Raw genomic sequence first — 14,680 nt, forward strand, 5'->3', positions numbered from 1 at the left:
GGCGGCCCGGCCCGCGCAGGGCGTCTACTCTGCCCAGCAGCCCGGACAGCCCAGAGCGCGGTCACCGCCGGGGCCGACCGCTCTCCCCGCCTTTCCGACCCGGGGCGCCCCGCCCCGCTTCCACAGCCGCGCGAACCCCGCGCCTGCGCATGCGCCTACGCACTACAACTCCCAGGAGCCTCCGGGCCGCGGCCTCGCAGTGCGCAGACGCAGCTCCCAGCAGCCTCAGCGCCGGAGGGCCCCGGGAGGCGCGGGGAGGCTGCGTCGCGGGTCCTCTTTCTAAAGTGACAGCGGGAGTGCAGCTCCTGCCCACTCGCGTCGGTTTCTTGGGGGACGTGGGCTTTGCACCCGCCTCGTATTCGTCGCGTTTCTGGCGTGCGGGCCGTGGCCAGACGGGCCCTCGAGGGAGGGTTTCTCCGCCGGTGTGTGCGGGTCAGAAGCCACCGTCCCCGACACCCGAGCGCGCAGGGCCCGGGCACAAGCAGCCCCCCCGGCGGCCCCGCGCGCACTCTCGCTGCCTTCGGCCGCCGGGCGCCTCCGGAGCGCTTTTTCCAGGCTAGAATATTTCCAAAGTACAATCTTTTTAAGAACGATCTTAGTTGACCCTGGGGTGACATCGCACAGGGCTCTCCACGAAGCCCTCCGCTGTACCTCACCGGCTTTCTAAACTGGTCTCCCCAGGGGGCACGGCCCGCCGTGAGCAAGCCACCCGGTCACCACCGCCTACCTGCGCCCTGCCTGGGCACACGACCTGGGCAGCTGGCTCACAGCCGCCGGGTCTACCTCCCGTCTCTGTCCACCCGAGGGACATCAACGGGTGGCAGCGTGGATGCTCCGCCCGTGTGTGTTCGGCCACTCCGGTCCGGTGGGTCCATCATCCAGCAGCGGTTCTGTCTCATCCTGCCCGGGACCTGGCTGGCAGGAACCCGGCCTGCGGGTCACACGTCCGCCTGCTCTCCCCTCCTGTCCTGAGCCCAGGCTGAATTCAGTCCTTGTTCCCAAAGTTCTCCTGCTCCGTCCTTCGTTCTCACGCCCACTCGGCCCTCCACACACCAGCTTGTCTGCCTCCCGCAACTTCGCTCTCTCGCGCTTCTCAGCTCTCTTGTCCCGAGACTCACTTCAGTACCACTCTGAGCAAGACCAGGTAAATCTCTATTTAAAAGCATCGTCAAACCCACCTGCCACCTTAGCCCACAGGCGATTCTCCCCTTCTAACAGGCAGATTCCGTCCCCTTAGAACACACTTAAGTCCTCGCCCGCCTCACCGTCCACTTACCCACAGCCCCCGATTTGACCCATCCCCTAAACTCAGCTGCATCTATACTCAGAGAAAGAAAAGTTAAAGCCACACAGACATTTCACCGTCGGATTGGCAAGCATTCCAACGCAGGATAACAAAGCCCGGGTTAAGGGTCGGTCTCTGGGGAAGGGTCAGACTCCTTCGCTGCAGGCAGAGGGGAAAACAGCAGAGACACTACAGATCTGCACCCTGGGCCCAGCAGCTCCGCAGATTTACGCATGCGCCTGCAGACACTTGCAGTTAAAGGTCATTCCCAGCTGGTTAGTGACAGGCTGAGGGTCACCCAGATGTCCCCCATTAGCTAAACAATGCCCCACCGTGCAGTACTCTGCTGCTGTGACAGCTAATTTTACTGTCAGCTCGGGTAGGCCCCAGTGCCCAGGTTGGTCAGACCTTCATCATGTTTCTGTGAACACGCTTGGGAGCTGTGGTTAATTCTTAACCAGCAGTGGAGCCTGTTACCCTCCATGAGGTAGGGGGCTTCATCTAGTCCCTGGAGCCTTAGAACAAGAGCTTCTGGATAAGAAGGGGAATTCTGCCTCAAGAGTAACAGAAAAGCTGCCCGAGTTTTCAGCCTGTGGAATTGGGCTTGGCCTTGCCAGTTACCAGCAGAAGGGGTCAGCATTTCTGCTTAACAGGAGAAGAGTCCTTGCCGCACAGGGACCTGGCGGGCTTTATTGGTAGTTCCTGGGAGATTTTATTTATGGGCAGTTGTTGATGGATGCTAGACCTGAACCCCTCTGCTGCTTTTCTGGACTCATGATGAAACCCTAACCCTTCCAGCTCTCTCCTTCAGGTGTGCCTGTTGCTCCACCCTCTTAGGTGAATCTAAAGGAGCCGATGTCAGTGTTAGGCTAGGTACTTATGACACCAAGACCACAGAACTAGGACTAGAAACGGCTGAAAGAACGCCTGTTCCTGCTCTTGGACAGAGGTAAGGAGAGCCTACGGCCAAGGCTCCTGTCCGGATGGTGAGAAATCAACTCCTTGTTTAGCCACTTGGCCTGTCCTGACTGTCCCCGCAGCCCAGACTCACCGAGACACTGGTGAGTGCACCTAGGATTAAAAACCCTGGTTTAAGCTGAAGTGGGTCTCTAGCTGTGACAAACTTGTAGAGTGTTAAAAGCATACAAGAGGAGGAAATAAGAGGATGCTTTAATATTCATGCCAAGGGGGGCTAGTATGTGCAATGGATACTTTTATGCTGGAGAATGTGTGTGAGAGTGAGAGCGAGCACTGCCCACGGCCCTGCCATGCCGCGGCCCTCCAGCTACTGAGGACTCTGGGATCTCACACGCGTTTTCAAGCCAGCTTGGATCTGAACCTGCAGTTGGCTCTCACTCCAGGACACGCTGGCTGGGCTGCGACTGGATTATTACCCAAGGGTATTTCGTGATTATTTTATTAGGAACGAATTACCTGAACGAGGTGCATCAGTACGGCAGCACGATGGGCCCCCGTCCGTTCCTGACGCAGAGGTGCCTCTACTAGCATGCACAACACGCATGTTCTAGATGCCACACCACAGATGCGGGTCACAGGGCCCCACGTGAGGACATACTGTGAATATACAAAGCTGAGTATAAAACTCCACCTGTGAAATCTCTTTTTCAAATCCCAAATTTCACAGAGAAAACTAAAGCCTAAACCAGCTGAGTTTTCTCAAGTCCCAAGTTGCTTAATGAGATAGTCGGGTTAGTTCAACCCGATACTTTCCTTCCTGCAGTGTGACAGTGAAGTTAAAGAATGTTAAGCAGTTTCTCCACCCACTGACTCTTCAGGCTGTAACCAAAGGGTAAGATACAGAGACTGCACCCCTGCATTCATGATGGCCCGAGGACAGTCGTGCCAGGGTGCAGTCTCTGGTGCTTGTCGAGAGCAGAACGGTATCGGAAGGCCTTTCCGCAGTCACTACAACCGAACGGCTTCTCCCCCAAGTGGACCCTCTGGTGCTGAACGAGGTGCGCACTCTGGCTGAAGGCCTTCCTGCGCTCGCTGCAGCTGTAAGGCTTCTCCCCGGAGTGCATGCTCTGGTGCTCGGTCAGCTGTGTGCTCCGGCTGAAGGACCTGTCGCATTCACGGCACTTGTAGGGCTTCTCCCCAGTGTGCGTGCGCTGATGCTGCGCCAGGTGGGAGCTCTGGCTGAAGGCCTTGTCACACTCGCTACACTGGAATGGCTTTTCTTCTGTGTGTGTTTTCTGATGCTGAGCAAGAGACGAACAGTGCCGGAAGGCCTTGCCACACTCAGCACACGCATAAGGCTTGGCTCCTGTGTGAATCCTCGTGTGCTGCGTCAGGTGGATGTTCTGGTTGAAAGCCCTCCCGCACTCGTTACACTTGTAAGGCCTCTCTCCGGTGTGGATCTTCCTGTGCTGAATGAGGGAGGAGCCGTAGCTGAAGGTCTTCCCACACTCGTGACACTGGTAGGGCTTCTCCCCAGTGTGGATCCTTTCGTGCTTGGCGAGAGACGAACTCCGAATGAAGGCTTTCCCACACTCCTTGCACTCGTAGGCTTTCTCTTGACTGTGAGTTTTCTGGTGCTGATGAAGGTTCGAGAGGTAGCTGAAAGCCTTCCCACATTCACTGCACTCGAAGGGCTTTTCTCTGGTGTGGATTCTGCGGTGCTGCGTGAGGGAGGAGCAGTAACTGAAGGCCTTCCCGCACTCGTTGCATTTGTAAGGCTTTTCTCCAGTGTGGATTTTCAGATGCTGAGCCAGGGAGGACCAGTAGCTGAAGGACTTCCCACATTCCGCACAGTCGTAGGGCTTCTCACCCGTGTGTGTTTTCTGATGCTGCGTGAGGTTCGAGTGCTGGCTGAAGGCCTTCCCACACTCGCTGCACTCATAGGGCTTTTCGCCAGTGTGGATCATGTGATGGCGGATGAAGGTCGAGGGCCCATTGAAGGCCTTCCCACACTCGTTACACTTATAGGTTTTCTCTCCGGTATGGATTTTTTGATGTTGGGTGAGGTGTGTGCTCCTGGTAAAGGTTTTATCACATTCGTCGCATTTAAAAGGTTTTTCTCCGGTATGAATTTTCTGGTGTTCCATGAAGTGGCCTCTCTGGCTGAAGGCTTTCCCACACTCGGTACAAGTATATGGTTTTTCACCAGTGTGGATCCGCTGATGCTGAACAAGGTGGGTCCTCTGGCTGAAGGCCTTCCCACACTCGTCACACTTATAGGGCTTTTCTCCAGTGTGGATTCTCTGATGCTGAATGAGAGAGGGCCCCTCGATGAAGCCCTTCCCACACTGGTCACATTTAAACGGTTTATCTCCAGTATGAATTCGTTGATGGTTTATAAGGTTCTCGCTTCGACTGAAGGCCTTCTCACACTCATTACACTTGTAGGGCTTTTCTCCGGTGTGTGTTCTCTGATGGCGGATAAGAGCCGAACAGTAACTAAAGGCTTTCCCGCAGTCGTTGCACTTACAGGATTTCTCTTTTTTAACTCGGTTTGAACTCTGTCTGGCTCTTGTTTTAACAGAGGTCTCTTTTGGGGACTTTCCTTGCTGTGTTGCAAGGCTTGAGCTCACACTGATGCTCTTCCCAAATCCGTCGCTTTCGGTGGGTGCTGTCCTTTCAGCTGGCTCAGCAACCCTTCGCAGTGTCTGCTGGTTTGCCTGCTGCCTCTTGAGAAAGCCCTCAGATCCCCAAGTTTCCAAGAAGCTGGACCTCCAAGGACCATCTTTTCTGTGTTTTCCCAGTACTGCCTCTGGAGATGGCGCTTCGGAAATGTCCAGCTCTGGGGCTGAGACACAGTTTTCAGGTCTGGTCTCCCAGTCTAAAAGAAAAAGAAAATGATGGTACTCTCTGACTAGAGGAGAAACTGCTGCTGGGGGGATGTAATGAGACTAAAAGTAAAGCACTTAGGAAATGCTGAGTGTTTTCAAACACACGGCCCTGTTATTTGAGAACAAAGCTGGAAGGAGAATGTTAAGTAAAATACAAAAGTAGCACGAGAAGCTCTAACTCAGTTTCTCAGACAAACTCGAAGAGTCAGGACGGGAGCTCCACCGCAGGTGCCAGCTCACAAACACAGTGACCGCAGACGTGGCCGGGGACAGAGGGACTGGAACTGAGGGAGTCGGCCTGAACCGGACTCCTCGCTAATGAGCAATAAACAAGAACCCAAGAACGACCACTCAGACAGAGCACACAGAAAGGCTTGGCTGAGACCCTGTGCTCCTTAGCCCTCTCGGCGCTCACACGGGCAGCTGTAAATGACAGATGTGGTTTAAGGAGAGGAGAGGAACAAATCCAAGTCCAGGCATCTTTCCTTTAAGTTTATTTATTTCTTCCAGGAGTGAGAGAGACAGAGCCAGCACCCCAACAGGGGCCTGACCCCATGACCCCATCCCAGCCTTGAGCAGCCACGTCATGGGCTCACACAGGCCCGGTGCACGCGCAGGTGTCTGGACACGAACCCGGGCCCCTCCCACATGGGTCAGCTGCACAGAGCCCTGTGTTTACCACTGCTCCGTGGCCAGCCCCCAGCCTGGGCTGGTGGGGAATTAGGAGAAGAAATGAAAGAGCGGACAGCAGAGGTGAGTGTGGGAGACCCCAGGAGCAGGAGGGAAGCCAGGACGTTCAAATGCAGGATGAGAAATGTCGGCCCAAATGAGGAAGGAGAAACACGGCAGGCGCCATAGGAACAGATGCCAGAAGGCAGAGGTGGGCGGTTCCGGAGGGTGTGTGGACTGGCAGGACGCAGCAGATGATGGAGGAGAGCAGTTAGTCAAGAAACACGCAGAGCAGCAGGACACACAAGGGCCAGTGTGCCCTCAGGAAGCAGCCAAGACTCACGTCCCGCCGCAGGCTGGCCAGCAGAGCACGGGGTGTGCACCTGCTCGCCGCCATTTCTTACCTCCACGGGGGCCTGCTGGGGTGCCTGGCTCCGGGATCCAGGGCTCCGTCCCCTGCTCTAACTGGGAGATCACGTCGGGTTTGGAAACTTGGAGTCCTGTTCAAGGGGAAGAGAAAGAGCCTGTCTGCCTAGGGAAAGTGCGGTGTGAGGACCTGCCCTGCCACTGTGTCTTCTGGACTGTCTGGATCCTGGAAAGTATGAGTTTGTCCCTCTGATGGCTAGTAAAGTTCTAAACCTTTCTAAACTTTTCTAAACTTCCAAAGTTTAGAATTGTTGACTCTTTTTTTATAATTATTTTATCTTTCTTATTTATTTTTTAATTTGACCAGAGAGAAACAGAAAGAGAAAGAAAATAAGAGAGCAAGCTGCCAGGTCCAGGACTCAAACCATGGTCGGCCATGTGGGAGTCCAGCACCCTTAACCACTACACCACCTGCTGGCCAGTACTGTTGATTCTTAAAAGTGAAGTGAGGGATCAGCAGTTGGCATAATGGCTATGTTGCTGGTCTCCCATGTAGTTGACCACGATTCAAATCCTGGACCCAGTGGCTTAAACTCATGCCAGGTGCATGTGCTTGCATGCCCTGAGAGAGGACTGGAGAAGGGATTGTGGTGTGGTGATTCCCCCTGGGGGGTGATTTCTCATTTTCTGTCTCTCTGTCTCTGTCTTTCTGGAGAGCATACACGCCCTAGAGCAAAAACCTCTCCAAAAATAAAAGTGAAGTGAACCTCGCCTAGGCAGAGAGACGCCTCCTCCCCACCCGCCATGGCATGACCACAGCAGTGGCCTTACCTATGGAGACCAGGTGTGTATAGTTCTCCAACGTCACGTCCCTGAACAAATCCCTCTGCACGGGATCCAGCTGTTTCCATTCCTCCCGGGTAAAGTCCACTATCACATCCTTGAAGGTCACAGATTCCTGAAATACCAAATACTTCTGCTGACCCAAAAGCATTTCCCTGGCCAAGGGGCAAAGTCAGCAATACCGACAGGACGCAGGCAGGCCGTGGGCTAGCTGGACACGACTCTGACACGTCCTCCTTTATGAACTGAGCATCAAAATGGTCTTACCCACAGAGCTACTGTAAGAAGTGTTTCTCATGCGAGATGCTTAATTTAGGGTCTGGTATGTAATAAGCACTCAGTCAATATGGGTCATTGTCATTGCCTCTCTTTGTCCTCATCGTCACCTCTCAGCTCTAAGATTACCAAGTATTAACAGTATAACTACTATTACCAATATTTTCTTACTACCTATAATGTGCAACAGTAGCCAAAGAGTTTTTGCAAGAATGGGAGGGTCAAGGTTTAACCTATTACATTTCAAAATATACCAAAAGATAAGATAATTAAAGTAAATTGGCCTGGTATAGAGTAAAAGTCAATAAAATAAAACAGAGTCCAGAAATAGACTTCAGTTTACAAGAGTTTAATTGGACTAAGCAACTTTCAAATTAGTTAAAATAAGATGGACTAGCCACTAAATTGTGTCATAACAAATGACTATGAAAAAACTTAGGGTAAGGTCCTGACTTCGCAACATACACAGAAGTTCTTGTTGGTTTAAAAATATGTTAAAGACAATGCCAAAATAAAACAGAACAAAAGAAAACCAGTTGTATGAGCTTGAAATGTAGAAGGCAAATGATAAAACAGACACATTGACAGAATACATATAAAAGTCTGACAGCGTACATCAAAGATGAGCAACCTATAATAACATTCAAAAACGCCAGCGATGCAAACTGGCAAGTCACCCTAGAAATTAAGAAACCACAACAAGAAAAATGTATGTATCTGAAACACTTTCTGTGGTTCATTTACATATGTGCTACAGTGTTTCCATAGTTGAGTATCTATCTGAAACAATGTTCTGTGGTTCCTATATGTGATACAGTGTTTCCTAGTTCCTGCATGTATGTGATACAGTGTTTCCTAGTTCCTGCATGTATGTGATAGTGTTTCCTAGTTCCTGCATGTATCTGAAACAGTGTTTGTGTAGTTCCAGGCAGGACCCAAGTGAGATACTAGAGGGGAGGAGACACCCTGGCGAGCCACACATGCTGGTGGCTCACCATCCAGGCTGCAGAGGCCCACCTCTAGCCAAGCTCTGGAGACAGACTGCTCACTCACCAGAGCCACTAAGACAGGATTTGCAGGATGCACAGGGGAGGGGAGGGAGTGCAGGAGGAGTGGCTGGAGACCCCAGGTAAATGCAGTCTCTTGGGCAGCGACCTCACTGCAGGCTGGGAGGAGAGGGGCCTGAGCAGCCGCAGCATTCCAGTGCGTGTTGGGAACAGGCACGTCTCGCAGTGACGGAAAGAGCTCAAGCAGAAGACCTGGCTTGCCTACCCCGGCCAACTTGCAGGGAGACCTGGATCCAGGATTCTGACGCTTGGGTGCACTTTGAAATCTGTCCTGGGAATGCCCACATCCTCACCAGTCAATGCCATGATTTGGTGCCAGAGTGCCCATGTGGTCACCGACCAGTGACATGGTTCGATGTTGGAGTGCCTGCACCTCACCGCTGATGCCATGATTTGGTGCAAGAGCACTGGAGGGTGTGCCAAGACTGTCAGATTTATTTAAAACAAACACGGAACTGCCCACCCTGCGCCTGATGCCCTGTGTGGTGCCTGTGCCACAGCTGCTCACAGGACAGGTGTGAGCTCATGTGAGCAGACCCTCCAAGAACCTCGGACTCCGGGGCACAGGGTTCCCTGGGAGAACTCGTGTATCTGTGGGCCCCAGCTCAGGAGAAAGTGCCCTGGACGACCAGCAGACACAGCCAGCAGTGTGCCCCGACCCCTGGACTCTGCACGCAGGTGCTTTCCCTCTGGTCCTCTTTACATGCTTTGCTGTGATTCTCTTTACCATGAGCTCACCACTGAGCTGTGCGAGTCTGGTGGTCAAAGGTCCCTGAAACACAGCCCTAGATGGAGGCTACACTAGGTCAGGCGGCTGACATAGCTTGAAAAAAAAAAAAAAAAAAAAACAGGTCAGCAGATGGCATAGCATTTACATCATTGAACTCCCACATGGATGATCACAGTTTGATTCCCGGACCCAGTGGCTCGAAAATCATGCTGGGTGTGTGTGCGTACATGCCTAAGAGCCCAGAAGGAGAATGTAGGAGACGGGATTGTGGCATGGCCACCCCCCCTGCCAGGGGGTGATTTCTCACTTTCCCTCTCACTGTGTCTGTGTCTCTCTCTCTCTGGCAAGTAAGTGCATGTGCCCTAAGATAAACACCTCTTAAAAAAGAAGACTATCAGTAGGACTAAGCTGGGGCTGCAGGCGGCATGGTGGTGAAGATGATGCCTTAAGGAACAGGCCTGCTCAGTCTAGGGATGAATGGCCTTGGTATAATGCTGTTCCGGGCCCACGGAAAAAATCTCAAACCCTGCAAGGAACATACTGTTTCCAGTAACTTAACTGCGTCCTGGATAAGGCTCAAGAGTATCTTATGGGAATATAGGAATAGGCAGAACCCAGCAGGGTGAAGTTCAGAACATGACATGCGAAGATTATCAGGCAAAGAAGCAGGAAATCCATCTTATTATGAGGAGGTGAGGCGATCATTTGAAGCCAAGCCAGAACTGACACAGATGCTAAAATTAGCAGACAAGAACATGAAAAGTTATTATGACATTATTCCATATGTTCAAAAAGTTAAATAGAGATATGGAAAACATTCGAGTTTTTGAACATCCACCACTGGCGTAGTGGTTAAGGTGCCGGACTCCCACGGGGCCCATGACAGTCTAGACCTATGGACTTGAAAATCACACAGGCACCTGTGTGTGCATGCCCACAATCTGAAAAGGAGAATGGAGGAGAGGGGGTTCAGAATGGCACCCTCCTAGGGGTTATTTCTGACTTTCCCTCTTATTATCTCTCTCTCTCTCTCTGGTGAGAACAGGCACCCTAAGACAAAAAAAAAAAAGAAAAGAAAAGAAAAGAAGAGAAGAAGTAGAAAAAGACTCAAGTGTGGGGGGGGGAGTGTCAGCAGGTTCTGTGGTGAAAGCACTGCACTTCCACATAGCTGACTGAGGTTCGAGTCCTGGACCTGGCAGCTTGAAACTCACACCAGGTGTGCATGCGTACACAAAATCCAGGAGGAGAATGGAGAGTAAGAGATGGTCATGTGCATCCCCCAGGGAGTGATATCTCACTTTTCTTCTCACTGTCTCTCCAGTGAGCACACATACCCTGTAACTAGAACCTAAAAAAATTAATAATAATAATAATATACTCAAATGGAACCTCTAGAGCTAAAATGAGACTGCTCTGAGATTAAAAATACACTGCATAGTATTAGAAGCAGATTAGTCATTGAAGAAAAGAAAATGAGTAACTTCAAAGACCAAAATGAAACTATAGGAAAAAAAAAAAAAAAAAAAAACTCACGAGGAGAGAGAGTAGGTGGGTTCCATGACGTGGTGGTGAAGTCAGCCAGAGCCCACGGGGATGGCTGTGTGGTTTGAGGCCCGGACTTGGTGGCTTGAGAAATACACTGAGCACACAGGCATGTGTGTCCCAAACCCCGAAAGTTGGGAGCCACGTTGCCGGGGGACAGAGGGGAAACAAGGCAAGGGGCACAGGGCCCGCAGGAGCCGGCGACCGCGACCACCGTGCCCGGAGCTGCAGAGGAATGCGGGCCTGCTGGGCCACTGTGTACTCCAGCCAGCCCTGCCTGGCAACTGCACCAGAGACAGGAAGCAGCCGGGTCTGTGGGACACCCAGCAACGGCGCTCCTGATCACTTACCTTCATGAACCGTATTCTAGGCACAACACAAATTTAGACAGACCCAGGCTACACAAAGCATGTTTCCGGACCACAGCTGCAGTGACTCGGTACCTGACCGTGGTCACGGCGTCGTGAGCACTCACACGTCAGCGTTATCGAACTGTGCACTTTCACCGCGTGCAGTTGTCAGGGTCGACTTCAAGAAAAAGTGAAGTGACACCCAGGAGGACCCGGATGTGCTTTAGCTGGAAGCAGACAGTGCCCATTTGCTAAGAAGACCAAGCAGTGGGACAGGAAGGAAGTGGGGAAGGAGGAGGGAGGAGGATGAAGGGAAGGAGTCTAAGAAGAGTAAGTCTGAAAAGAAGGGCTGGAGGTACAACTGTTACTTTGTTTTTTTAATCGAAGTTCCCAATTATCAGGTTTTCTTTTGTAGAGAGAGACTTTTGCTATAGGACACTTTGTCTTCTCACCAAAAAATGGCACAGCTCTACTTTCAGCTAGAGTGCATCGGGGTCCTCCCCGGCCTGCTTGGCCTGTCCATGTGTCCACGTGTAGGGCCACGTGTGGCACTGCTTTTGCTCTCTCGCCCTTGGAGTGTGTGAACTACTAAGCAGGAGGGAGGTAGGGACCCTGTCATGTACAGCTCGGGTGGCAGAGCAGGAAGAATATCACTTAGATAGAGCCCGGCAGGAATTGCTAACAGTGGTTTTAGGTAAATGGATCCCACGCAAAAAAGTACACAATCCCAGAAAGGATATTTTAGGAAATTCCAACTCACCTGGAAACTGGCCGGTGGGAGTGGGTTACGTTCCCCTTGAAGAAGGTCAGAGTCTGCAGGGGACAGATCTAGGGAGGAGAGAAAGACACAATGGATCCTGCTCACCTGAGCTGCCACCAGCCGGCCACGAAACCCACTTCCTTTTCTACTTTAGAGCGGCAATGTGCCATCCCAGCGACATTTCAGGCTCGAGAGTGAGGATCAAGGTGGTGCCAGCGGGGTCTGGACCGTCTGGGCAGGCTCAGGGCCAAAGCCCAGCTCCAGTGCTGTCCACAGACCCTTGGTCAGATGGCTCCGGGACTCCACCTGCCACTCACTGTGCTACAGGTGACTTCTGCAGTCTTTGCAGGCCCTCAGAAAACTTGGTTGTCATGCAAATTAAAGATCACAATTACGGGTCATGGATCATTGCTGGGACCAGCACGTGGGGAGGTGGTTAAGGCGGTGGACTCCCACATGGCCTACCTGGTTTGAGTCCCGGGCCCGGCAACTTGAAAATCATGCCGGGGGTGTGTGTGTGCATGCCCAAAATCCCAGGAGGAGAGTGGAGAAGAAAGGATTGCAGTGTGGCCATCCCTCCCAGGGGGTGATTTCTCACAGTCCCTTCTCAGCATCTCTCTCTCTCTGGCGAGTACTCATGTCCTGGGGCAAAAACCTTCAAAAAAAAAAAAAGTTTATGGGTCATTGTGATGTATTTAACACCACCTACCCACCAAAATGGCTAAAATGAAGCAGACATGGCCAATATCAACTGCTGGCAAAAGTAAAAGCAATTGGGGGGCCGCAGGTGCTGTGGTGAAGGCGCTAGGCCCCCACAATCCCACAAGCCACCCGGTGGCCTGCTTTCTCACTTTCTCCCTCTGTGTCTCTCTGCTGAGTGCACGTGCACTGTAGAAAATGAAAAACAATAGTAATGATAAATGAAATTAAATAAATATTTTTTTAATGTTAAAATAAGAACAATTGGAACTTTGGCATGTTGCCTTGGGGGGTATAAACATCACCCCCTTGGGGACTGTTTGGCGGGCACTGTCTGCTCAGGTTAAGCATGTGTCCACCCTGTGACTCAGCAGCTCCCCTCCTCCACGTCCCTACAGACATGCTCACGTCTCCTGAAGACTTCCGTAGGATGTTCACAGCAGTTACCGTAGCCTCCCTGAGCGGGACACACCCCACGTGTTTGAACAGAATGGATAAACATGCTGTGGGGTGCTCACAATGTGGAGCGGCACACGAGAGCAACCACAGTAACGAACACGGGTGTCTTTCATAAACGTAACACTGAGCAGAATAGGTCAGGCTGAAAGAGCGCACAGAGTGGCCACAGTGATGCGAAGGTCGAAAACAGACCAGACAGGTCCACGGTGACGGAGGACTGGCCAGGAGGGGGACCGGGGAGACAGGCGGCCGAAACCCTGCCGGCTGTGGGTGACACTAGCAGGCACACAGACAGGACCCATGGTGCTCACGGCCCTTCCCATGCACAGCCGCACCTCGGTAACCGGACTACAGCAAATTCACCCGGCAAGGCCTAGTCAGAGCCGGGAGAAAGCCGTAGCCCGTGCACTCAGGGAGGAAGCACCCCCAGGGGGAGGCTCCTGGGCATGTGTCCTGGGGCTGGCCTCACTGGGGCTGCCCAGAACTCGCCAGGCACACCCACGTGCCAGTGTGCCCAGGTCTGGGCCGGCTGGGATGGGATGGGTCTCAGCGTGAGAACCCTGCTAAAAATGCCCCCCACTCTCTCTCATGGAAGAAACGGAAAATGAAACTTAAAAAAAAGAAAAAAGACTTTAAAAAAGCCTTTTGCCAGAGGGCATGTGAGGAGGAGGGAGAAAACGAGTGGGGGCGACCTCGGTGAGGAATGGCCACACCACAGTCCCTCCTCTCCACCCCCTCCTTTCAGAATTCTGGGCACACATACACATGCACCCTGCGTGTTTCTCGAACTGCACAGTCCACCACGCTGGATCCAGCCATCCTAACTACACGCACGGGTAGGCCCAGATAAACACGGCTTTTAAACAACAAACCAAAAGTAGGTCAAACCAGACCTGCCTGCACAGCCGCACTTAACGGAAAGGCTAGAGGGATGTCTACAGTGGCACCTGGGCCTTGTCCTTGCCGGCCTCGTCAGGGAGCAAACCGGGAAAGCTCAGCAAAGCCTCTGCTCCGGAAGGTTGGGAGACGGAGGGAAACAGTGAATGCAGATCAGGAACGACGAGGAATGGTTATTCCCACAGGCTGAATGCGGGCTGAGGACAGCAACAGCCCCATCACGCCGCCCGCCGCGGGTGCCCGCATCCGGCCGGCTGCAGACTGCAAGCGGAGGAGGCCTGACCCACAGCACTGCCCGGCTGCGACAGCAAATGCCCCCAGGCCAGCCGCACCGGGCAGGCGGAGGAGCAGGGGCGCCCTCCCAGAGCACGCACGGCGCCCGCAGGGCCGCACGGCGCCCGCAGAGCCGGGAACAGGCTGTGGGCGGCTCGCGGGGGACCGGCTCAGCGCGGGCTGTGGCAGCCAGTGAGGGAGAAGAGGGCTGGGCGCGCAGAGCTGAGGGTGCCCGGAAAGCATCCGCGGGTGCGCAGGCTGGGAAAGAACGAGCAGTGTCTCCTGTTCTGAGTAGAGACCAGATGGGGGAGGTTACAGGACAGCCTCTTCTGCCCCAGCCAGCGAGGAAAACAAGGAACCAGCAGGGACAGTGCGCACCCGCGATGGCGAGGAGATGCCACCCCGGCTGGCTCCCGCACAGGCTGGACAGGCGGCCATCCGCCCAGGAGCGTTCAGGGCTGATCCTTGCTCCGAAGAGATGACTACCGAGATGTCTCTGACGGAGACTGGCATTCCAGAAGTCACGCGGGGACAAGGACACGCCCCACTGCCCCCTGCACTCCGATCCGGACGCCGGGGAGGACTAACTCTCCGTCTCTCCGGTTCTGCGGGGTCATCACGTCTCCGCGCACAGCCCTGCCTCCAGGAGCCCAGC

General features: G+C 53.2%; 1 protein-coding gene across 1 annotated transcript; it reads right to left on the bottom strand.

The window, feature by feature from the left end:
- Nucleotides 1–2,439: 2,439 nt before the first annotated feature.
- On the bottom strand, nucleotides 2,440–12,199 carry ZNF184 (zinc finger protein 184). The gene is made up of 5 exons (XM_027766021.1): nucleotides 12,163–12,199; nucleotides 11,698–11,765; nucleotides 6,961–7,087; nucleotides 6,168–6,263; nucleotides 2,440–5,084 (listed from the first exon to the last, which is right to left on the bottom strand). Exons 1-5 carry the CDS (start codon nucleotides 12,197–12,199, stop codon nucleotides 3,124–3,126), a joined length of 2,289 nt encoding a protein of 762 aa, XP_027621822.1. The 3' UTR covers nucleotides 2,440–3,123.
- Between the last annotated feature and the right edge of the window lie 2,481 nt (nucleotides 12,200–14,680).

Source organism: Tupaia chinensis, unplaced genomic scaffold, assembly GCF_000334495.1.
Source record: "Tupaia chinensis unplaced genomic scaffold, TupChi_1.0 Scaffold140356_1, whole genome shotgun sequence".
NCBI classification, from domain to species: domain Eukaryota; kingdom Metazoa; phylum Chordata; class Mammalia; order Scandentia; family Tupaiidae; genus Tupaia; species Tupaia belangeri.

What these genes read in the sequence shown, in the direction of transcription:
- ZNF184 (XM_027766021.1), bottom strand. Translation starts at nt 12,199, where the DNA reads ATGATTTTCAAGTTGCCGGGCCCGGGACTCAAACCAG. An exon ending in TCCCACCGGCCAGTTTCCAG is followed by an intron (nt 7,088 to 11,697) that starts GTGAGTTGGAAT and finishes TTGGTATTTCAG; the next exon opens with GAATCTGTGACCTTCAAGGA. An exon ending in TACACACCTGGTCTCCATAG is followed by an intron (nt 6,264 to 6,960) that starts GTAAGGCCACTG and finishes CCCCTTGAACAG; the next exon opens with GACTCCAAGTTTCCAAACCC.